Raw genomic sequence first — 26,141 nt, forward strand, 5'->3', positions numbered from 1 at the left:
ATATAGTTCCAATTCTTGGTGACAAACCATTTGGGAATCTTTGTATCAAGAAAAGATGCCTGGTCAACAGTCCTTTTCATTAACAATGGACTGTCTTTAAAGTAGTTCTCATATTTCTAAAATGCAACATAGGATCGAAACTTGTCAAGATCAAAAACTCCTGTCGGTGATCGAGTCCTCTTTGACCTTGGGGAGAGGTTATCAACATCAATTACTGGTTCTTTTCCTTTGCTACTACCACCTTTCACGGTCGATCTCTTGAACGGAGACATTTCCAAGCTATATCATGTAACATCAAAGAGTAAGAGAAACCACACATGACACAAACATTATTAGCACAAAGTTAGTCTTAGATTAGAATTTTTTGATAAAACCCTAAAATCATGACATTGAGGTCACAGTCATGTTAAAGAGTGTGTGTGTGCAACAAATGAGACCATGTGCACCCTAGGGCAAAGTGTAAAAACAGCACATAACCAACAAAACCCACACAACAATCTCAACAAAATGTTAGAAAACCACATTCAAACATCATATTTGCAGATATCATTAAAGACACACAATCCAAGAGATCTAAGGCAATAAATGTGAAATACATTAAGAAAGAAACAGAACCCATACCTTTTCTTGAAGATTGGTGAAGAAATGAGGGAGAATATGGAGGTATTGTGTGTGAACACGGTGATTTTGAAAGTGGGAGACAATGAACAGTCAATATGCGAGGGAAAACTGAAAAGTTTTTGAAAACTTCCCTGAAAATAACCCGCATTGTGCAAAACACGCGTATTTTGCGATTAGAAGGTCCACTCGTGAGTGAGTCGCGACGGGAGTCGGTAAACATTCTGAGTAAAACTCATGACTGGAGCTTCCACTTGCGAACTAGTCGCCAAACTGAGTTGCGAAAAACCTAAAAACCCAGATTTTTGAAAATTTTTCTAAGTCTTTTTTGCGACTGGGGGCCTGACTCACCAGAGAGTGGCAAAAGCTTCTGAGTAAGCTCGCGACTGAGGGCACATGATTGGATTGACTCACGAGAGTGAGTTGCTAAAACGAAGTTGCACAGTTTTTGAAAATTTTCCAAACAAAAACACTTTCCAAAAACAATTAAAACACTTAAAAATCTTTTTGTGTTTGATCAACATATAATTGAGTATGTGCAACACATTTAATAAAATACAATCACATAAATGAATAAGGCATTCATTGAACATAGACATGTGTGTTGTGTGTGGGTATCAAAGATGAGATAGTCCTTAGTCTAACGTGAAACTTCAATGATCAATTCAACCAAGACATACACAATTAGCACGAGGAAAAGTGACCAATCTCAATTATAAAAATATGCATATATGACCTGTTAAGGACATATTTTGTGTAATTGGCTAATCCTTTGACAAAATACACTTTATTTGTACTTGGGTAGATCTAGGATGTATTTAATACTTCAAGGAACAAGAGTTCAAGTCTAGTATTGAAGCCATGCAAATTTGTCCAAGAAACCAGTGAAGAAGTGCTGATCTTTTAAAGCTCGATAGCTGCTCGACACATCTCGATAGCTAGGCTATCTGTCGAGCTCTTCAGTTGATTGTTATCGCAATCTTGACACCTCTCAATAGCTAGGTGGGTCGATCGAAAAATCTCCTATCTCTTTGATAGCTCCTCGATAGCTGTATCTGTCGAAGTTTAAAGCTCGATACCTCCTCAACACCTCTCGATCGATCAAGGTTACGGGAATTCAGATTTTTAGATCTGAATTTCAGCCCATGCTGACATGTATGTGTAGGGTTTCTTTTCTCACAACCCTAGACCTATATAAGACTTATTTTAGAGGCGGTCACATGAGAGAATACAAGGAGAACATATGCAAAAGGTGACCGATGCCTTATTTTCTCTGAAAGAAGCTACTGCGTCTTTGCGCCTTAGGGTTTTGTAACCAAGTGTTTCTTGATCTTCATTGTTGATGAAGTGAAGAAGTTTGCATCCAACATCTTCTTCTAGTTTGTGATTAAGTCGCGTACTGGGATCCGCGCAATTGGTTAGTCACGTACTGAGATTCATGCATCAAAAGGGTGGCGTTCATATATTGAAGAGTTCAGAAGTTTTGAAGCGGTGAAGATTTTTGCTGTGAGTTTATCTACGGGGATTGTAGAGTTTAGGGACAAAGGTTTTGTACTAGATCTAAAACTTCTCTTTACTATAGTGGATTACTTTTTGGGAAGATTTCCCCTCAGGTTTTTTTACTGTGAAACTAGTTTGTTTAATTGGTTTTCCTGGGTGATCATATCTTGTCTTATTTATTTTTTAGCTGCATGATTTTGACATGATATTGATGTTTGTTTGTTTTAATAAGTTTTATTGATAATAAATCTAATTAACAACTTGGATTTAAAACTTGTTAATTCTATCAATCGGGGTCTAAATTTCCCAACATGACCTCCCACAAAACTTGATAACATAAACTTTGAAACTTTTCATTTGGCTTTATATACATCATAACATTTGATCATTTTGAGATCGATGTCTGAAATTTTTGATATTTCAATTTGATAAGCAAGCCTTTGGTTTTTTGGGCATCATACATTTTCATTACAAGTCACTTTCCCTTTTTCCTAGTTGAATACTAGTATGTGCGATGACTTTTGCAGCTTATTATCTCTTTTCGAGATTTAACATTTGTTGAGCTCTTTAAGAAAAAAAAAAAAAAAAGAGTGGGAAGAGATATAGGCACAAGTCTACGCATGTATCAAAACCAACATGACTATTGACTAATCATACATGACAAGCTTGAAAATCGATTTACAACAATCACACATAGATGTCAAGATTTTTCCCACAAAGATAGATGTGCACACATAACAAGCTAAGCTCATAAATGCACAAAGCCATTTGTACAAAGGTACTAGGCCAAACACACATTAGATATGTGCTCAAACAAATACGATCAAACTTTTTGAATTTTTCACTTTTTATGTGGTTTTAGATTTTTTCCTCACACAAAACTAAAACATAAAAGTAAGATCAAAACAAAAATAATGCATACAAAGAAATGCAAGATGCACAAAATGCATGAAGATATGGCATTCAATGCATGAAGGGTCCTACAAAGATCGAACGAATTAGATTAAGGACCAAAAGAGCAAAGGCTCAACCATAGGAACCATTCCTCATCCAAACGGAACTATTGTTTGGAATGAGTGTCTCATGAGAAGTGAGATGAGGGTTGGAAGAATGAGAACCAGAGATGCATATAGACAAGGAGTTAAGAGCATTAAACACTTTCTTTAATAACATGCTATTTTCACTCAAATCCAGTTTACCATTTTTAGCACAACTTCTGAGAAGCTCAAGTTTATCTTTTCTTTTGATTCTTTTGAAAGCATGAAACTTAGAGCAATGAGGCTTAGATGACCAAAAGAACCACAATGGTGACAAACAATGTGTTTAGGTCCACTAGACTTTTTGGGAAAGGATCTAGCAACATGGTTTTGTTCTCTCTTCAACTTATGACATTGACGTCTTATATGACCAATCAAACCACAATGGTGACAAGTTGGAACAAACTTAGACCCATCCAGAACCTTAGGTTGAAACCTAAACGGAGGCTTTGACTTAAGAGCCTTTCTTTCCACCTTTTGATTTCTTTTATGTGGAGAAATGTACACCGATTTGTCCTTTGAGGTAAAACACACAATAAACACAAAATCTGGTACCACAATATGATTGCAACAAATATTTTCATCCCATCTAGCAATAGGTTTAGCATTCAAACACTTAACATGCATCTTAAGAGATTCATTTTCACATTTTAGCTTATCAACAAGTGTGTTAGACAAAACAAATTTAGCATCCAAGTCCATATTCAAACATTCAAACTCTTTCAGCTTTTCAAGAGAATTTTCAGCAGTTTCTTATATTTTTCAACCAATTTGTTGGATTCATTGAGCTTAACAATCAAATCATCATTTTCACAAAATAACTTGCTCAAATCCTTATGAAACTTCTTAGCCTTTTTCTTTAAGATTTTAATATTAGGAATATCAACAACACCCAAGGATTCATGAAACATAGCATCACAATCATGAGGGTTATCACTCATAGAGGCATTTATACAAATACGTGGCATGTTACATTCATCAACATCTAAAACATGCATAGAAGCATACAAAGCACTATCCATGACAAATAACACAAGGGGTCAAGGATTACACTTAGGTATTTAAACCACAACAAGTGTACTTGCTCTAATACTAATTGAAAGTTCAAATAGTGTGTAAAACACTTATGAACATTCAGACCCCCAAATACAAAAATACCAACACAAGCTTATAATCAAATAATATATGTGGGGAATATGAAATATAAGCTATAACCAAATTGGTAACACACTCTAAACCATAATTAATCACAATCAGCAGCAATTAAAAGGTAAAAAGAAAAGGAAGAAAGATGCAAACACAAAGATAACACGGCGATGTGTTATCGAAGAGGAAATCGAAGTACTCAGCGAAAAACCTCTTCGCCATCTTCCAAGCGGTCAATAATCTACTAGAGAATGAAGTTGAGATATATGAATAGCAAAAGACCCTCCAAGCCTAATCTTTCCAGTGCACCTAAGCCCTCCAAGCTTCTTGCTTCAACAGGGTTACGCCGAACCTTGTCTTCTCTAGCTTATCGGATCCCGCAATCGCCCATTGCATCAAGCAAAATGAATTGGTCGTTTCTAAACTGCTTCCCAAGCACCAAAATACCTATTCACTGTTATGGGTATGGTGAGATAAGGATTTGGCTAATGTACCTCTCAAGGATATGTCAATGGAGAGGGTGAGAGTAGAGGAATTTGGAGAATTAAAGGATAAAGATTGTGGTTGAGTCAATCTTGTTTTTCTCTAGGGTTTCTCTTTCAAAATTCTCTTTGGAAGCTTTCTACATTTCGTGGGTATAAGGGTATTTATAGTAGGGTGTATGAGGAATGCGAAAGGTTAGGTTTCAATCAAATAGGGCATTCTGGCAACTCGACCTCGCGACTGGAATGAGTTGCAAGTTTGAGTCGTGAACTAATTGCCTGGTCAGACTGGAAGTTTTGTTCTGTAGTGCTATAGCTGGTGTGACCCTTTAGTTCCCCCTGCATGCTTCACACGTGTGCCATTCTAGCGACTTGCCAGTCACAAGATCTAGTCGTGCAGGGTATCTAATTGTTCCCCCTGCATGCTTTCACACTCTCTCACATACTACCCTTACATAATTCTCACCTAAATACAGGGTATCTAATTGCTAAATTATAAGCAAATTTGGCATGGAATAAAGCCAACACATGATTGAATAATTCAATCTTACAAAATTACTACATACAATTGGTGTATTAGACATTTCTCTCACATAAATGTGGATTCTATGTGCAACACTTACATATAGGGTTCACATTTATGTGTAATGGAATATATAATATACCGATTACATTCAATAATTTCATACAACATAGAGTGACAGATTGCTTAATAAGTTATCACATTCCATAAAGGATAATGCCAAGTCAGCCTACTCTTCTTCTTCTAAAATGTTATTAACCCAAAAAAAGAAAAAAATTACTGACCATAATAAATTAGAGCTATTCTACTGCTATATCAAAATCTCATAATATTTTTACAAGAAGATAAGGTCAGCCCACCATACATTAAAATAAAATAATATGAACGTGGTTCAGCAGATGTTTTTGAGATTTTATTACGTACATAATTTTTTCCACTATAGTAATGTCTTGTAGCATTCATCTCTTATGGAAATAAAGCGAAGTTTTGATGCATTTGAATTGTTTCTTGGATATTTGGTAGACTTATGACCAAATGATGGTAAATGGCCCACGATAAACGGATTTCAATGGGAGAAAGTGAAACTTTGTCCAAGTGGGTATCTTAAAGTGAATTATATCATATGATGAGTCAATCAGATTTAGGTCAAATTACTATCTCACTTTTATAGTTATGAATTTTTTCTAGTTCATATAAGTGTTATTCGAATTATGTTTGGTGTTAGAAATTTCCTTGGACGAATGGGAAAATTTCTTCCCCCCCCCCCCCCCCCCCCCCCCAAAAAAAATACAAGATCTATTGGTGGGATTATAACCTATAAAATTTTTTTAAACTTATTTTTTGGATAAAATTTTGAGATCTTATTACTTCAAATATATCCTCCCCCACTCCCCTTTTCAACCCAGCTCTTGTGAGATCTCATCCGTCACAAAACACCACATATACTAGGAAAAAATTGGCCTTTACCCTTTTTAAAAAAATAATCAAGTATTTTGCTCCATTTCCCAAACTAATTAGGAAAATGCCCCTTTTTTGAAACTCGATTTTCTCAAAATCAAGTTAAGCCCTATAGTGGCGTTTTTAAGTAGTCTATAGTGACGTTTTAAGGACATATAGTGTCGTTTTGAAACTCGAGCTCTTTGAAATCGAGTTATAGGTAAAAAAAAAAAGAAAAAACATTGCATGCAACTCAACTTCATGGAGATCGAGTTACAAAACGTCACTATAAGTCCTTAAAACGTCACTATAGGCTCCTTAAAACACTACTATAGGGCTCCAGAATTTTTATTTTTATAACTCGATTATGAGAAAATTGAGTTTTAAAAGAGGGGCATTTCCCTAATTAGTTTGGGAAAGGGGGCAAAACGCTGATTTTTTTTTTTTTTGAGATGGGTATTTGCCCATTTTCTTTGCAGATTCTACATGATGTTGAGTTGTTGAACAATTTAAACTTCCTCTTGTTAGAAAATGTATTTAATTTTTTTTTTTTTGGTACAATTTATTTTCAATTTTTATGGTAGAAAAGAATGAGTTTGCTTTTAAACTTTATGTAAAGATAGTTTTTTATTTGCATTTTCTTGTGTTTGGTAGTATTAGGAAAAAAAAAAAAAAACAGTTAGAGGAAAACTACTTCTGACTTCCCTTATTTAGCTTAGGATAAGATAGAGTTGTTTTTAACTAATTTAATTTTGGAAAACAACTCTATCACACACTAAGCTAAATATAATAAGTCAAAAGATAGTTTTCTAACTCATTTTAAGGTCACTATTCAATATAGGACAATGAAATAACTTTTTAGAAAAATATTTTTGAAAAATTATTCATTTTCCAAAAAATGTTACACTTGAAACAAACATACTTTTTCATGATAAAAAAGAGTGAACTTTCTATCAAATTGTTTTCAATTCCCATATATTCATGATTACATCCAATTCTAGATTAGCTCACTGAATGATTTCAAAATTTCTCTCGTTACAAAATGTATTTTCCATTTTATTATAGAAAAGCTAGGTGGCACGAATACATTATTTGAGGTGTCGTACTCGTGTCGGATACATGTCAAGCACTTGACACTCCTCAAATACTTTTGCAAAGATGTCCCAGTTGTGTCTTTTTAAAAAAAATATTAAAAAAATGCAGGACACAATTGGGACGGAGAACAAGAGGAATCAAATACCATTTTACAAAACAAAAAGCACATTTGCGCTCTAAATAATAATATGTCAAAAACACAATTTTGGTTACTACATTTTGGGGTCATAGTCAATTTGGTCCTTACATTTTGATAGCGGTCAATTTGGTTCATGTTATTTTCAATTTGCAATCAATTTGGTCTCTATCGTTAACTCACTAACGGAAAGTATATACGTGGCAAACGAATTGTATTGTTGGCATGTCTAATATTAAAATATTAAATAAAATACTGATATGTCTGAATTTTTAGTGGCCATCTAGCGCTTACAAGGCAAAAAAGAAGAAGCCCCGTTAGCTTTTTTTTAAAAAAATTTCTTCACCAATTTTTTTCTTTCTTTGTTTTTTCTTTTATTTTTCTTACAATTTCTTTAACTAAAGATAATTTCATTTTCCACTTACAAAATGTTCTTCATTGTTCTTCCCCCAAACCTAGAATCCGCAGTTACTAACCAAACAAAATTTTTACCTTGTCATTTACTTTACCAAATATTTTTTGGCTCAACACCATTCATTGTTCTTCTTCCCCAAACCTAGAATCTGTATTTGGGGAGTTTAACCAAATCTAAACATTCTCACAAATTATAAAATACAAACCCATCTTTAGCAACTTCGCGAAGGAGCTTTGGCGTTTGCGGCAACGACTGTTGACGTCTCATCAATCAAATACACATCCAAATCAAACCCATAAATCAACCTAAACCAAACCCACTACCAAATCAATAAATATTTTGCTATAGTACCCAGTAGATTCGTCATGTGGAGTCGTAGCACTAGACTGTATTTTGTATGTGAAAGCTAAAACACTACAACTTGTTTAGACCCCCAATTTTAAAAACATGACTTAATTACTTTTACTCTAACCTATTTAAGTTCGGAACAAGAGTGAATGATACCCAATAATTGGAACTACTCTCTAAGCCATAAACACGAGCAAGCAACAACAAATATAAAGCTTAAAGAGTAAGGGAAGAGAGATGCAAACATAAGATAACATCGAAATGTGTTATCAAAGAGGAAACTGAAGTACTCTGCAAAAAACCTCTCTGTGGCCCTCCAAGCCAAAATCGATCCACTAGTGAATAAAGTTGGAGTATACGAATATCAAAAAGACCCTCCAAGTCTAATCTATCCAATGTACTTGAACTCTCCAAGTTCTAGCTACCAACGGGCTTCACCAAGCCATGTCTTCACTATTTATCCAAATCCCACAATGAGCTCCAAATTGCATTCACCAATCGATGGCTTCTTCCAATGCTTCCCACATGTACCAAAACTTCACTCATCACTTAATTGAGTGAGGTAAGTGTTTGAGCTAAGAACCTCTCAAGGATGTGTAATTGGAGAGGTAGGAGTAGAGGAAAACTTAAGGGAAATTGTGTAGATGATTGTTGTTTCCAATCTCTAACTCTCAAGTGTATTGTTAGGGTTTTCTCTCTCAAAAGTTCCTTGGAAAAACTCCTTACAATTTTGTGGGTAATGTGGGCTTATGTAGTGTTGGTAAAGAAATGAGAAAAACACTGATTAAAAAGTTCAGGCAGTGAGTTTCGTGGGTCACTCGCGACTTGGCCTGAGTCGTGAAGTGACTCGCAAAATCTAGCCTGTCATTGGACTGTTCAAATTCCAGCATGTGCTTCTCACGTGGCCTTTCACGTGTTGTCCACTAGCGAGCTAGTTGCGAATTCACTTTCTTCACAAATCTTCACCAAACTCTCATACTCAACCCTTACATTAAATCCCACAAAAATACAAAGAAATGATTGAAGAAAAATACAATCAAATTTGATATGGAATTAAAACAAACAAAAATATAGTTGTAAATCACAACTTTACAGTATGTAAACTCCAAACACCAATCAGTGCTTTTGGGATGGGTTTATACCTAGTAGATTAGGGATGGGTTTCAGTGGTTTGTTTGGGGCCTTCAACTGATGGAGGTTTGGTGGGTGGCTTGTGGGTCTCGGATGGTTAGCTTTTGGGATGAAGGTGTTAGTTGATGGTGAGATTTTTTATTTTCATTTTGTTTGAGAGAGTGGTTTGAGAAGAGGGAGATTTTGACATGTAAGAATAGAGTGTTGACTTAAAGAAATTGAGAGACGGAGATTAAGGAAGAGACTTAGAGAGACGGAAGGCTCTCTTCAGTTTTTATTTTTATTATTATTTTATAAAATTGAAGAAATTGTAAGAAATATAAAATAAAAAATAAAGAAAGGAAAAAAATTGGTAAATTGTTTTAAAAAAATTGACATGTGTTTTTTATTTGATGTGGCCACTAAAGTTCATACACATCAGCATTTTATTTAATATTTTAATATTAGATGTGCCAACAATACAATCTGTTTGTCACATAGGCATTTTTTTTTAGTGAGTTAACGGTAGAGACTAAATTGATTGTAAAATAAAAATAACAGAGACCAAATTGACTACTATCAAAATGTAGGGATTAAATTGACTGCAACCTCAAACTGTAGAAACCAAAATGGTGTTTTCGCGTAATAATATTCCATTTTAAAATTAATAAATATCTTTATTTCTAAATATCATTTAATAGCAATGAATATGCTTTATTATCCATTATTATTCCTAATTTGATAAAAAATAAATGATTAATAATACATTAAATAAAATATTCATTATTTCTCTAAATTTGATAAATGTTTAATATTATATGAAAAATAAATGTTTAACCATATATAAAAGTATAAATAAAAATATATTTAATAATTAATTACTATACGTATTCCCACCATACTCGTGTTCTACTATTTTAAAAATTGTAGTGTTGCCGTACCGTATCTATACATGCTCCCATGTCCATATTCGTGCAAGTGCTTCTTTGTAGAAAAGTGAATTTATTGTTAAATTATTTTCAATTTCCCATATATCTCATAGTTAAAATGTTAAATCCAATGGCAGGTTGACTCTCAAAAAAAAAAAAAAAAACCAATCCCAGTTTGATCAAATATATCTTTTCCCCCTTTTCAAGTTTCAACTCACTATAGCTCTCGTGTTATCTCATCCATTACAAAACACCTCATAGTCTATTTGATGTTGAGGTACTGAACAATTTCAAACTTTATCTTAAATTTTCTACTTTATGGAGGAAAAGAGTGACGTTCCATTTTTATGGTAGAAAGGAGTGAATTTGCTGTTAAATTATTTTCAATTTCCCAATTATTTCATTGTTACATCCAATCCCAGATCAGCCTATTGAAAGATTTCAAAGTTTTTCCATGTTAGAAAATGCATATTAATTCCATTTTTATATATGGTAGCAAATAGTGAATACGCTTTTAAATTATTTTCAATTTCCCCATGTAGAGTGCTATATATACAATGAAATCCTTTTACATTTTCATCATCACAACCAGTCATGACATCTCTTCACTCACTTATCTCCTTTGCTGCATTGACAGCCGCATTCTCCGTTGTTGTTGTAGTTTTTTTTTTTTTTTTTGTTTTCTTTTTTTTTTTTTTTTGTTTTTTGTTTTGTTTTTTTTGTTTTGTTTTTTTTGTTTTTTTTTTGTTTTTTTTTTTGTTTTGTTTTTTTTTTTTGTTTTTTTCCTGTAGCTTCTCTTTCATTGAGGCTTCCGGTGTGGATCTAATCCATCGTGACTCTCCAAACTCTCCCTTCTATAACCCTTCAGAAACTCCTTCACAGTGCATAGCCAAGGTTGTGCGGCGTTCCATTAGCTGTGTCAGTCGTTCCATTAGCCGTGTCAATCGTTTCAAGCCAACTTCCTCACTCTCTACCAATGCAGCTCAATCAGATATAAGCTCAAATGGAGGTGAATACCTCTTGAAATACTTTGTTGGTACACCACCAGTCGAAATCCTAGGCTTTGCTGATACGAGTACTGGTTTGATTTGGCTACAGTGTGAACCTTGCAGCATACGCTACAATCACTACAAAAAAAGAGGGCTATAGCTGCATTTGAAAAATGCAGCTATAGACCCTAAAAAACACAGCTATAGCCGCTATAGCTGCGTTTCCAAACACGGCCTATGCGGTGCGACTATAGCCCCCTGCAGGGACCTAGAGCTACGTTTTTAAAAACGCAGCCCAAATCGGGGTTTGTAGCTGCGTTTTAGACACCCTATAGCCGCGTTTTTACCCACCCACAGATGTGGGACCTATAGCTGTTTTTTGTAGAAAATGCAGCTATAGGCCCGGTTTGGGCTACGTTTTAAACGCGGCTATGGTCTGAGACCTATAGCTACGTTTTTCAAATCTCGGCTATAGACCATGCTTGGGCTGCGTTTTAGAAACACAGCTACAGCCTCCTATAGGATTTTGTCTATAGCCACGTTTTTTAAAATGCAACTATAGGCTTTTTTTTTTTTTTTTTTCCCTTTTTTCCCTGCCCAATCGCAATACTTTCATTGCCATTTTTTGCTCCTCAGTATCATCTTCCCTTACAAACATAACTCATATTATAAACAATGAGTCACAAACATTATTGTCCTCATTTTGAATTTAAATTCCTAAGAAAATAAATCATCAACTAACAAGAAATTATGCAAAGATAACTATAAATACACACATGCAAGCACTGGTATGGGCCAATGGGACCGCCACTGAGAGGTAAACCCAAGATGCCTACATACCCCCACTGAGCAGGCATCAAGTAAATCACAAAATGCCTTAGCTAGGAGTTGAATCAAAGACTTCTAGGTTTACAGTTATCCAGGCACTCTCCCTTATTGTTGAGGCATCCCAGGTGGGGGCAAAGTGATAAGACCTTTCCTCATTGGTAAGCTATACACATCTCGTAAGTCTTGAACTCACTATCTTACCCTCCATCCCGTTAATGAGGGAGGAGCATGTGTCATTTGAGCTAAAACTCATTAGCTCTAGCCTAGTGTTAGAATTATCACTCATATCATATAAGCAATAAATTGCTTCATACTTAGACTACATTATTGGTACCTGTCCCCCCAATCATTCCTTGTTCACGAACTGTAACAACATGCCACTAATAGAATAATCACAGCACAAGAAACAATACAATTGGCTTGGTTCATAACGGACAAGACAAAAACAGAAAACTAACCTTCATCAGCAAAATTGGAGTCAAAGACAACATTTGTAAGATGCTACTTCAGGAAAACCTACACAATGAAGATGATAAAAATAAGATGATGGAAATTTATGCAGATAGCGCGTTAACTTATAAAATCATAAATGAAAAGACTATCTACAATCCCTGCATGAGAATATTTTTCTATTAACTGCCATAGTCATTACGTCTCTAACTTAACCCTATTGGGAGTCTAATTTCTAATTATAATTCAGTCTGAATTTGGACAGCACACTAATCACACATCAAAACTTAGGTACTGAAAGCAAACAGAAAATAGTGCATAATGCTTCTGTAAGCAGTTTTTTTTTTTTTTATATATAAATTTTATTTTTGGAAAAAAACCGGTATTATCATCATGCATAATGTAGCACCCCGCCATGTTGATAAAAACTAAAAAGAATGAAGACAACCAGATACCATTGTTCAATAGAAGTCGGTAGATTAAATAACTAATATTTAAGAGCTAAAGCATCTGACAATCTGGCCCAAGAAAATTACACACTCCAATAAGATTAACCAATACTGCCTATTCAAAATAATATAATAAAATTCCACACTCCAATTACTTCCAACTTGGAATACCATTTCCTTATACTCACACAAAAACTAAATTAAAAAAACTTTGAAGATGGAAATTTACAGAAGCAGGAAATAAATGATTTTTGGAATAGCTACCTCTTAAACGAAGAGGTTGATTGACTAAATGGGTGACTTCCATGTAATGTGGGTGTTCAAGATGGCCTTTTCTTGAGAGATAGTATCACATCTTATTGGACTTTTGAGGTGGCTAGTTTAAATGAATAAGAGGATCTTATTCCACAAAGTTTAATTTTCAACAAAAAAGGTACGTAATTCAAGGTTTCAAACCCCCATACTTAACAAAAAGAGAAAGCAATAATGAAATAAAAAGTCATTGTTACGTACTTTTTTTCATAATTAATCAAGTACAACGTATCCTAGCAAATTATCTCATTTTGGGAGAATAATCTCAATTTATTTGTTTATAGTAAGCTGTATAAAATTAAACAAAACAAAAAAAAAAATTTAGCATTTTTCCATTCTTATCATCTTTCAAAAAAATTACGTCTCTAAGCAATGGGGGAAAATGAAAATAGATTGTTCAGTGCTGTATACAGAACCGACAATCAAAAAATTTATCTCATCAACCACTAATCTGGTAAAACAGTAAAGAATATAAATAATTAGATAATCAAAATAAACAACCTTCTTTAAAAGGGAAAAGAATATTAAGAATATGTTAATAACAAATAAACTGACTAGCAGGGTGATCAATATTCTGGATCAAAATAAATTCTAAGCCTCTTCCCCGAGAACAACATGCATTGTGCTAATATATATATGACGAGGGACTAGATCAACTATCTCAATGGACAGCAACAATTCAGTTCTAAATTGAGGAAAAAGAGAATAACAAAAAGAAAGAAAGAAATCGGCAAATCATAGAGAAAGAATGCATTTCTCACCGCAAGAGCTGCCTCCAGTGCTCCATCAGCAGTTGAAAAAGTCACATACTTTAGTCAATTTTCTTTCATAAATTTAGGACCCAGCTTTGCAGAAGGATAGGGCCAAAACTGAAAATGTTACAAAAATAAAAAATAAATTGAACTTTTTCATAAAATAATAAAATAAAACACAGATCATACGTAGGTGAATCCAGTAGTGACTCGCAGAGGATTTTCAGCAGTCCATTGAGGCATTTGTGCTAGCTCTTTTAGAGAATTTATGTTCTCAAAAATCCCATATTTGGGAATCTGAAAAGACAAAGGATATACCAAGATTGTTATGATCGGTGATATACCAAGATTATTAACAGTAAAATTTATGAGATAAGCAGTAAGTTTCAGTTGGCTATCTGCAAGAACAACTTACTGCCAATGATAGACGGCAGTTCCCATACTTAAGACCATCATGAACAATAATAAGATCTTCATTGCCCTGACAGCAGGAACAAAAATGATGAACTTTTAATGGTAATGCACTTCCTCATACAGCAAGAACACATGGATTTTTATTTTTATTTTAAATAAGTAATAAAATTTCATTAAAAAAAAAAAAGAGCAAAATAAAGCACTATCCTAGTACACAAGGTCTACACAAGAAACAAGGAAATTTTGCTAGTTAAATTTCATAATGAGTCTGTAGGGGCGGTTTTTGGGGCCCAGGCCCAGCAAGTAAGTGGTTCTGCCCCAAAAGTTCCCAGACAATGAATTTGTAGAGAGCGGGTTACAGAACTAGGGCTAGACGAAGTGAGTGTCAGTTAGATGTACGCCATGCAACATATTGAACGTGAGAATATTCCATTTACGTTCACAGGATATCGGTCCGAGGAGACGTATAAGTGCACCTCTTACTCTGGTTACAGACTACAGACTTCTTTCACCTCTCTCTCTCTCTTTTTCCTCAATTCTTCGATCCCCTCTTCATGGGGATTTCCTTCCCTTATATAGCCTCCTTAAATTGATAAGGACCTTACACTTGTTAACCATCTGGACTTTCACTTGAGTGCCTGTCCCATCGGACATCTTCCTTATCTTTCTGTGAGTTGCACTGGCCAATTTACACTGTTCGCCTGTCTTCTCCACATTAATGCGGCTGAAAAAGTGGTTTTCTTACATTTAATGCGGCAGTTGTGGCTTCTCCCTAACGTCTTACATTTTTCTCTTTCCTGCTGTGTGAGGCTCATCCTACTACCCACGTTCGTCTGGGATGGTTCTTCACTGTGGAGGGGACGCACATTGGGCCCATATTTGTGTGTCCGAGGAGACATTCCTCCTCGGACGTCTTTTAAAACAAACTGGGCTCCACAGGATTGGGCCAGAAGTTTTTTGGGCCCCTATTCCCCTTTGGGTCATGGTTGGGCTTCGTGTGGGGCCCCAGGCCCATTGTTGACTTTGGGAATTTCACCCCTACAATAGCCCCTCAAAATTCCGGCTCCTTCTTTCTTGTCCGAGGAGGAGAGGCGGGATTTTGACATTCATAGGATTATTTATTGTGGGTCCCCGCTTCACTCGTGCGGAGGTATGCTTCTCACGTGCCTCATTAATGACGGAGGTAGTTTAGTTGATGACCCATGCGGCGCTAATTTATTGCTTTTAGCGGTTTTATATATTTTTAATCCGACGGTTGGACGCTAGATTAACGGTTGGGATCATTTCCGTTTCTCTAGGCGGGAGTACGGTCTGTCCAGCTTCTCTCGGATACTTAAGATTTTCAAAGGCATTCCCTTCTCATTTTTGGACAAACACTCAAGCACTCAGAGCACTCCCGCACTTTCCCTTTTAAAGCGTTCAAGCCTTCGCAATCGTCCCCTTGAAGATTTCCTGCAAGTTCCTCACCCGTAAGTGTACATTCCTTTTCTATTGCCTTTTCCGGCATTATTCCTTAAGTAAATCGTCTTCGCGTCACCTAGGATTAGGGGGATGGGTAAGCTTGACAAATTGGTAAATTCCCCGACCGGTATGGAAGGCTTCAGGGCTAAATACCGTATTCCGCCGGAGGTAGGTCTAGAGTATTGTTCTCTAAAGGAGGTCTTAATCAAGAGGAGAACGGGGCAGGTTGCCATTCCAGTGATAGCTTTCGTGGAAGGAGGAATGACCATCCCTATGGGGAGGATAACTAGGGATTATTTGCGTGGTCATAGGTTGGCCCCTCACCAATGCGTCGCGAATATGTTCCGGATTCTGGGGTGCGTAGAGGTCCTGAACAATTAGATGAACCTCGGCCTTACATGGCATGACGTGGTTCATCTATATGAATTGCACAGCCTCACGACTCATATTACTTGAAGTCCAGGTTCGATGAGGTGAGGTTGATATCCTGCCTTCCCAAGTCCAACAAAGACTTGAAGGACGACCTTTTGATCGTCTCCGGACAATGGCACGACGGTATTCACTGCCCAGTCAGGGCAGGAAAACCAGGTGGGACACCATAGAGTTAGATCCCTTGGAAGGGGTCTTAGTTTTGATCTTTCTTTTTCTTCGTTTCAGTTTTGACTTTGCTTGTTTGCCTCATCGGACTAACATAACACTCTCTATGGGCTTTGCAGACAAGGCGCATACGACTCCTCGGCTAAGTTTGGTCAACATCCAAGCATTCAATTTCTTTCTAAGGTTTGAGATTTACGTGAGTGTAGACGGACAATTGCGGGCCGCACCTCTGATTTTGGACTACGAACCCCTTACTCGTGCTCTAGTGGAGGCTGGCCAAGCAATCAGGGCTGGTAGTCTGCGATTGGCATGGATCGACGTCTCCGTACCAGGTTTTCTCGCTTCGAGAGATTTGCCTCCAGTCCAGCTGCCTGCTCAGCGTGCTTTTCCCGCAGTGGTTGTCCCAGAGGAAGAAGTCGGTTCCTCACACTCGTCTTTGGAGGATCAGATAGACCAGTTCCACTTCGCCGAGGAGGGAGAGGTGTCGGCCAGGCCAGTAGAGCTCTCGGATTCTGATTCAGATTTAGACCGCGCTTCGGCAGCCCCTGATCTTGGTTTAGCAATCGCACAAGTTGATACCAGCCAAGAGCTTGAAGAAGAAGGGATGGACTTGAAACAAAGGTCTGGTCTCAGGGGCCTCCTTTCCAATAGGAACAAAGGGCAGTCCTCCAAGGATGTCCCGAAGGAACAGCCGACCTCCAAGGCTCCTCCTCCTCCTCCTCCTCCCACATCGGATGCGGCATTGCAGCCTATGCCCAATTTGAGGCAAAAGAGGCCTGTGGGGGAATTGGAGGAGGGCGAGGTTGGCCAAGAAAAATCCAAGCCTCAAAAGAAAGGCAAAGAGACCAAAGAGCCCAAAGAGAAGAGGACCAGGTCCATTGACAGCCGAGATGAGGCGGCGATTCGAAGGGAACAGCGAATCTGGTCGCCACGGCTCGAACTGGACGGCGCTCCAATTTCTTGGGATGTGACCCTGTGGGAATCCCAGCGAGGGCAGGCATCATTTTTGGCCGAGGCCCTACAGCAGCCTCTTCTCTTGCCTCGCAATATGAAGGGGCTACGGGATACTCGGCAACCAGACCTCTTCATGTCGCTGAAGAGGGACATGGCTATGGTAAGTGAGAACTTCTCCTATCTCTTTCTCTTGTTACGTATCTATTTATGCATCATTCTCTTTAATTAAGCCTTTACTTTTATGGCACAAGTCACTCAGCAAATCTTCGTTGCTGAGGAATGGGCCAAAAAGGCACGTGAGGACCTTCACAACAAGGCTCAGACCCGCTGTGCTGCCGAGAGGATTGCTGGCGACCTTAAGAAGGAAAATGACGGCCTGAGCAATGAAGTAAAAGAGGCAAAGAAGGGCCGTGCGAGCGCGGAGGCCGGCCTTAAAAACGCTACTAAGCAGGCTGAGGATCTGCGCCTACAGCTCCGCCAGTCCGAGGAAAATCTCGTGACAGAGAAGCAGGCGGTTTTAGATCTCAAGGCCAAACTTGCGAAGGTCAAGGGGGAGGCCTGTCTGGCTAGAGAGGCGGCCAAGAAAGCAGTGGCAGCCTCTTATGATCGCGGGGTCAAGGACACTGAGGTCAGGCTGGCCGAGGAGGTGGCCGCTGTATGCAGGGAATACATTACCTTGTCTTGGGGTGTAGCCTTGGACCGGGCGGCAGTCCCAGCGGATTCCGATCTTAGGAAAGCTGAGAATATCTTTTTTCCTGAGGACGTTCGTGAGATCCCAGACGTGGTCGCGCCTGAAGAGCCTCTCTCAATGAAGGCTTTAGCCTCGGACTCTGCTATGCCTGAAGCTAACGATGCGCAGTCGGCCGTGAAGGACAAGTTTCCCGAGGACAGTCTTTCAATCAGGGAGGTTGTTGCACAGGCTAAGGAGACTGTTCCAGGGCCCCAGCCAGCAGACGACCAACCCGGGTCTGCTCAGGGATCAAATTTAGGAAAGTAGTGTAGGATTTTACTTGTTAGACCCTTTATATTTTGTTCTATTTAATGGTTGTAAAAGGATCCCTTTTGGGGATTTTAATGAAAGGTGTCGTTTCCTTTTATTCTTGTTGTTTTACTTCCTCTTCTGTTTTTATCATAAACGGATGTCTATTCTACCATTAACTGTTGAAAACCAAGCGTGAGTGGATGAATGTGTAAAAAATGATAGTCGATAATTAGACAAAATGGCAGCGAGGTGAATTTCCCCCAAGTTTGTGGTCCGAGGAGCCAGGTAGGATTTGGGTTCTGTTTAACACTTAGTGAAAATTGCTGCGAGGTTAATTTCCCCCAAGTTTGTGGTCCGAGGAGCCAGGCAGGATTTGGGTTCTGTTTAACACTTAGTGAAAATTGCTGCGAGGTTAATTTCCCCCAAGTCTGTGGTCCGAGGAGCCAGGCAGGACTTGGGTTTTGTTTAACACTTAGTGAAAATTGCTGCGGGGTTAATTTCCCCCAAGTCTGTGGTCCGAGGAGCCAGGCAGGACTTGGGTTTTCTTTAACACTTAGTGAAAATGGCTGCGGGGTTAATTTCCCCCAAGTCTGTGGTCCGAGGAGCCAGGTAGGACTTGGGTTCTGTTTAACACTTAGTGAAAATGGCTGCGGGGTTAATTTCCCCCAAGTCTGTGGTCCGAGGAGCTAGACAGGACTTGGGTTCTGTTTAACACTTAGTGAAAATTGCTCGGAGGTTAATTTCCCCCAAGTCTGTGGTCCGAGGATCCAGGCAGGACTTGGGTTCTGTTTAACACTTAGTGAAAATGACTGCGGGGTTAATTTCCCCCAAGTCTGTGATCCGAGGAGCCAGGCAGGACTTGGGTTCTATTTAACACTTAGCCCAAGTAGCTGTACAGTAATACGGAGTCAAGAATGATGTCTTTCATTAATAACAATACCTTTTCAGGTTATTTACATTCCATGGGCGTGGCACTACATGTTCATCCAAATCTTCCAAAAAGTATGCCCCTATGCCGGCTACGGAAGTGATACGATATGGGCCTTCCCAGTTTGGTCTAAGCTTTCCCCATGCAGGGTTCCTCGCGGTGCCCAGGACCTTCCTCAGCACTAGATCCCCGGGCGCCAATGGCCTTGACTTCACCTTGGCGTCGTAGCCCTGTTTGAGCTTTTGCTGATAGTATGCTAGGTGGACCATTGCACTTTCCCTTTTTTCTTCGAGGAGATCCAAGCTTTTTTCCAGAAGGCTGTTATTAGCATTGGGGTTGAAGGCAGTAGTCCTCTGTGTTGGGAAGTTTATCTCCAGTGGGATGACAGCCTCGGCTCCGTAGGTCAATGAAAAGGGGGTTTCTCTCGTGGACCTGCGAGGTGTGGTGCGGTATGTCCACAAGATGTGGGCTAACTCTTCAACTCACCTCCCTTTCGCATCATCCAACTTCTTTTTCAGTCCATTCACTATGGTTTTATTGATGGCTTCTGCCTGTCCATTACCCTGTGGGTAGGCCGGTGTGGAGTATCGATTGATGATTCCCAGCTCATTACAGTATTCTCTGAAGGCTTTGCTGTCAAACTGGAGGCTGTTGTCCGAGATCAGTGTGTGCGGGGTCCCGAATCTAGTGATAATATTTTTCCAAACAAATTTCTTGACATCAACATCCCTAATGTTTGCCAGCGCCTCAGCTTCGACCCACTTTGTGAAGTAATCGGTGCCGACGAGAAGAAATTTCTCGTTCCCAGCCGCTTTGGGGAACGTTCCTAGTATGTCTAGGCCCCATTGTGCGAATGGCCAAGGGCTGGACAACGGGTTAAGTTCCCCCCCTGGCTGGTGTATGTTCGGGGCGAACCTTTGGCACTGGTCGCACTTCTTCACATATTCCAGAGCCTCTTTATGCATGCTCGGCCATCAGTAACCCAGCGTCATGGCCCTGTGGGACAGGGACCTACCCCCCGTATGGCTTCCACAAATCCCTTCATGTAACTCCTCCAGGATGAGTTCAGTAGCTTCTGGGTGCACACACAGCAGGTACGGCCCTGAGAACGAGCGTCAGTAAAGTTTGGAGTCCTCGGACAGCCAGAATCGAGAAGCTTTCCTCTTAATTTTGTCGGCCTCAACCTTATCGTCTGGCAAGGTGTCGTGCTTTAAGAACAGCACCAGAGGGTCCATCCAACTAGGTCCTGCCCCGACGTTGTGTACCCGAATTCCGTTGGCCTTCTCTGTTGTTGGGCGGCAGAGATCTTCAACTAAAATAACCCGCGGAAGGGGCTGAGCCGAGGAGGTGGCCAGCGTTGCGAGAGAATCAGCATGGGTGTTCCCAGTCCTGGGTACATGCGTTAAATGGAAGTGGTAGAAATGGGTCTGCAGGTGCTTAGCCCGGGCCAGGTACTCTTGCATTCTTTCATCCTTCGCCTTCAATTCCCCGTTTACTTGTCCCACGATGAGTCTCGAATCCGAGAACATATTTACGTATCTTCCGCCCAATTTCCGGATCATTGACATCCCCTCCAATAGCGCCTCATACTCGGCTTCGTTATTCGTGTCTGAGAATACGAGCCTCAACGACTTTTCTATGGTTATCCCTTCGGGAGAGACTAGAACGAGCCCCACGCTTGAGCCCCTTTGGTTCGCTGCACCGTCGATGTGTGCTTTCCACCAATTGTGTTCATGCTGAGAGACTATGTTGATTAGTTTCACACTAGCACTTAGTGACCCCGACACTTCCATTCCTTCCACGGTGGGCTCCGCAAATTCAGCTACTAGATCGGCGAGGACCTGACCTTTTATGGCGGTGCGAGGCATGTATCTAATGTCGAAGGCGCCCAGAATCGTTCCCCACTTAGCAATTCTGCCTGTGTAGTCGGCGCTGCGGAGGACGGATTTCAACGGAAGTTGAGTTAGCACAACTACTGTATGTGCCTGAAAATAGTGGGGGAGCTTCCACGTGGCTTGTACGACGGCCAAGATAGCTTTTTCGAGGGGGAGATACCGGGTCTCTGCCTCTTGCAGCGATTTGCTCACGTAATACATGGGTCGCTGCGTGTCGTTGTCTTCTCGGATTAGCATTAAGCTCACCGCATGAAAGGCTACTGCAATGTATGCGAATAGCACCTCGTCGGCATCGAGACTGGACATAATCGGTGGTCGGGCGAGGTATTCCTTGAGTTGTTGGAAAGTTAAAGCACATTCCTCAGTCCACTCGAAGCCCTTCCACTTGTGCAATAGGAGGAAGAAAGGCCTGCATCTGTCCGCTGAGCAAGAGATGAAACGGTTTAAGGCAGCTATCATACCGGTAAGCTTCTGGACCTCTTTGGGATTCCGAGGAGGCTGTAGGCTATGGATGGCTTTTATTTGGTCAGGGTTAACTTCTATTCCTCTGTGGGTCACCATATAGCCTAAGAATTTTCCTGATCCCACCCCAAATGAACATTTGGATGCGTTCAGTCGTAGCTTGTACTTTCTCAGAATTTGAAATACTTCGCTGAGGTCTCTGATGTGGTCGGCCACCAATTTGCTCTTTACCACCATGTCATCTATATACACTTCAACATTCTTACCCATCTGCTGTTCGAACATCCTAGTCATCATCCTTTGATAGGTCGACCCGGCATTCTTCAAGCCGAAGGGCATCACCTTGTAATGATAATTTCCAACTGGGGTGACAAAAGCAGTTTTTTCTTGGTCTTCGGCAGCCAGGGATATCTAATGGTAGCCCTGGAAGGCATCCAAAAAACTCATTCGGGGGTGCCTGACAGTCGCATCTACCAATCGGTCTCCTGCCATCCTGTTCGGCCACTGAAAGAAGGGTTCGCACTTCACCTTCTCTAGGATCTTATGCAATGATTCTCAGAACACAGCATGGACTGCCTGAGCCCCAGTAGGTCCGGACTGTTCCGCGTAGTCTTTTCTCGGCCTGTTACTACTGTGAAAGCGGTCCGACCTGAAGTCCCTCCTCTCCTGAGGGACAACCTTCGCTTTACCCTTCCCCATCTGCTGGTCCTCCTCGACCCTTTTGTACTTGTCAATTCTGTCCATGAGTTGGCGCACGCTGGTGACTGGCTTCCCAGTGAGGGACGTTCTTAAGCCATGTTCTGTCGGCAGGCCCCTTTTGAACGTACTAATGGCGACGTCATCGTAATTTCCTTCTATCTTGTTATACATTTCCCAGTATCTGTCCGAGTAGGCCTTCAACGTCTCTCCTTCCCGCATGGACAAGGATAGGAGGGAATCGAGGGGCCGAGGGACTCTAGTGCTGGTGATGAAACGGGAACCAAAAGCCTGCGTCAGCTGTTTAAAGGAATCTATGGAATTCAGTTGGAGGGCATCAAACCATCTCATCGCCATGGGTCCCAAGCTGGACGGAAACACCTTACACATTAACGCCTCATCCTTGGAGTGGACGGCCATCCTCTGATTGAATTGGCTTACATGCTCTACGGGGTCAGTCCGACCATTGTATATGGCAAACGTTGGTTAATGGAACCACCGAGGAAGCACTGCCCTCTCTATTCTACGCGTGAACGGCGATTGGAAGATGCGATCCAGGGCCTTGCTCATGGCATCGTTGGCCAGGCCTTGGTAAGACAGGCTTTTGTGGCTGCGTTTGCGAGGCTGCTCTTCCTCATAGGAAAAAGTCTCGCTCGGAGGGGTTCTTGATTTTCGCCTGTATTCGTTATCTTCATCACTAGCACATAGCTTATGCTCAGGCGGTAATAATTCAAGTTACCAATATTTCGTGGATTATTATGACGGATCAGGATCATCCTCAGATGCAGACTTTGCTGTTGACACCCTCACTCTGGGATCAACTACAAGCCGCCCCGTGCCTCTCCCTAAATCTATCATAGGGTGTGGACATGATAACGAAAGATTCACTAATGCAAATGGTTCCGGCGTTGTTGGCCTTGGACGTGGTGCGATTTCTCTTGTTTCCCAACTGGGTTCTTCTATTGATGGCAAATTCTCCTACTGCCTGATTCCATTTACTTCCCATGGCAATACCACAAGCAAATTGAATTTTGGTAGTAATGCTGTGGTATCCGGTTCTGGAGCCGTGTCTACTCCCTTAGTCTTAGGACAGGATAGCTACTACTACATAACACTCGAAGCAATTCGTGTTGGCAGAAAAAGAATCGACTTGACCGGTGCTTCCGAATCCGGAACCTAGAAAAAGGCATAACAGTGACATCGTTGCCTGAACAATTGTACCCCGGTTTTATGTCAGCTTTAAAAGATGAAATTCATTTACCATACGTGGATGACCCGACTGGACAACTAATTCTTTGCTACAAGTCCTCGTTAGATAGATGATTTTAGAATTCCAAGTATCACAGCGCATTTCACCGGTGCAGACGTGGAGCTGAGTTCTAACACCACCTTCATTAGTGTAAATGAGGAAGTTGTGTGCTTGGCTTTCGTTCCTGCAGACGATTTACAGCCAGCCGCCTTCTTTGGTAACTTGGCCCAATCTAATTTGTTGGTAGGCATTGATGTTTTGAATGAAACTGTGTCCTTCAAACCAACAGATTGCACCAAGCTTTAAGAATTAAGATGGAAATTTGAATGCCTCTCTATCTGGTGTTTTTTATTTTAGTCTCTTTCCTTTTAAAAATTCATGTCAGTTTTTTGAGAAGAAAAAACAATTCAGTTATATATATATATATATATATATATATATCTATATATAACTCATGCTTATGCATAGAAACATTAAATAATAAAAAAAAAATCAAAATTGAAGAATTTTGCCCATATTTTATAGGATTATGTAGATTGCTATTTATTTATTTATTTATTCTTCTTCTTCTTCTTCTTGAAACAAGCATTGGTTAATTAGTATTAATAATATGGCTGTTTTTGATATTTGTATAACCAATATATGATACTAGAAAACTCTAGATTAACAACATTCTTTTTAAAAAGAAATCGACATAATCAAATTGTTTGTTTATTAATTGGAATTAAAAAACAAAAACAAAATTGAGATCAACATTTAGAATGACTTTGAGTTATAATATTGTAAATGTCTTTTGTGCTATTTAAACATGCCAACTTGCTTGTTTTTTAATAATTGTTTGCTTTTTAATTTTATGTGGGTTTCATAATATTTTTAAGAAACTGTTAAAATATCTACATAAAAGAAAATCTTCACTATGATAAATAAAGAAGCGCACTCAAATTTTTGAATGACCTTCCTCAAAAAAAAAAAATTTTTGAATGACAATTTTTTTTCATCTCACAATAAATGATAATTCTCATATACGATGATCAAAGGGTGGGCATAAAAAATGAGAAGTCGAAAACTGACAGTTACAAAAGCATTGGAAATGATCTAGTAACGCATTAACATATAACAATTTCAAAGAAAAATTGTCTAAGATCATTGCATTCATTCTAGCTAGTAAGACTTCACTTGTGAAAAATAAAAAACAAATACTTAACAAAAATTTTAAACACTTGGTTGCACATTATGGGATAACCAACTACTAATGGCTAACCTATGCACCGTAAAAAAATGTGAATTTTTTTTTTTATTTAGTTAGAAAAATTATTAAAATGCAAAAAGATAAAAATCCATTCCAAAATTAAATTTACACTAACCAGTCCATGTATCAATACATACGGCATTACAAATCTAGAAAAGAAGATAATTTCATTCTCAAAAAAAAAAAAAAAAAAAAAAAAAAAAAAAAAAAAAAGAAAAGAAGATAATTTCCACCCTCTTACCAATATGTGTAAGCCCTTTAATTAAAGTTATGAACATTTTCTATAAGCTTTCTATAAATTTTGAAAATAGAAAAACTCTAAGCACTACAGTTAATGTCCCAAAAAATAAATTTATATAAGACTATGGTTTGACCAACACCTTAATTACAAAAGATAAATGTTTACATGTCCTAAGCTGGCAATCCTCGGATGTCTTCCATCATAGTTGTTATTTGCTAAGGCATAGCCCCTTATAAAAATTTCCACCACTTATGCCTATCATTATCTAAGGAAATAATTCTATGAAAACCTCGCACTATTGTCTTCTAAAAAATCTCCCTTACTTGTATTACTTGTAGATACCGTATTTTGTTCGTCTTCGATTTGCATGTCAAACCTCTAAAAATCCAAAAATATTAACTTTTCCCTATGGGGCCACGGCAACATCTAGATTGACGTGGCATAACCCGTTTGGGCATTGGAGCACTCGAAGTGCCTTTTTAGGTCAAAACGACCAAAATGCCCCTAGTCAACTTGAGTTGACCAAAAGTCAAAGTTGGTCAAAATCACCCCAAAACCACATTTTTTATGCTTTTACATCAAACCGTAGCTATTCAGGTAGACTCCCAAGGGCACAGAAACTCTAATTTTGATCTGACTATCAAAACGGGTTGAAACTAATGCCATTACAAAGATTATTGAATTTCCTTTCCAATGACTATTCATAGGTCGAAATCGGAGTTAAAACGGTTGAGATATTTGGAAAATTGTGTTGGGTGCGTTAGCTCACTTTCTGAGGCCATAACCATTTATCCAACCGTTGGATTTTTCATTTCTATAGTGTCATGGAAACTAGATATCCATACCTTTTTAAGGACACCAAGATCAGCTCAATCGGGGTCCCAGAATGCATTCAAATGTGTGATCAAAGTAAAATATTGAAAAAGAAAAAATTGCTAACATCAGCAGTTAACCTAGC

General features: G+C 39.1%; 1 protein-coding gene and 1 long non-coding RNA gene across 2 annotated transcripts; one reads left to right on the forward strand and one right to left on the reverse strand.

The window, feature by feature from the left end:
* Positions 1–11,849: 11,849 nt before the first annotated feature.
* On the reverse strand, positions 11,850–14,457 carry LOC126721735 (uncharacterized). Its single transcript, XR_007653903.1, has 3 exons — positions 14,245–14,457; positions 14,065–14,148; positions 11,850–12,608 (listed from the first exon to the last, which is right to left on the reverse strand). It is a non-coding gene; the product is annotated as an uncharacterized LOC126721735 (long non-coding RNA).
* An 8,428-nt stretch (positions 14,458–22,885) lies between these two features.
* On the forward strand, positions 22,886–23,624 carry LOC126721868 (aspartic proteinase CDR1-like). The gene is made up of 2 exons (XM_050424942.1): positions 22,886–23,035; positions 23,085–23,624. Exons 1-2 carry the CDS (start codon positions 22,886–22,888, stop codon positions 23,622–23,624), a joined length of 690 nt encoding a protein of 229 aa, XP_050280899.1.
* Positions 23,625–26,141: the final 2,517 nt, after the last annotated feature.

Source organism: Quercus robur, chromosome 4 (assembly GCF_932294415.1).
Source record: "Quercus robur chromosome 4, dhQueRobu3.1, whole genome shotgun sequence".
Taxonomy (NCBI): domain Eukaryota; kingdom Viridiplantae; phylum Streptophyta; class Magnoliopsida; order Fagales; family Fagaceae; genus Quercus; species Quercus robur.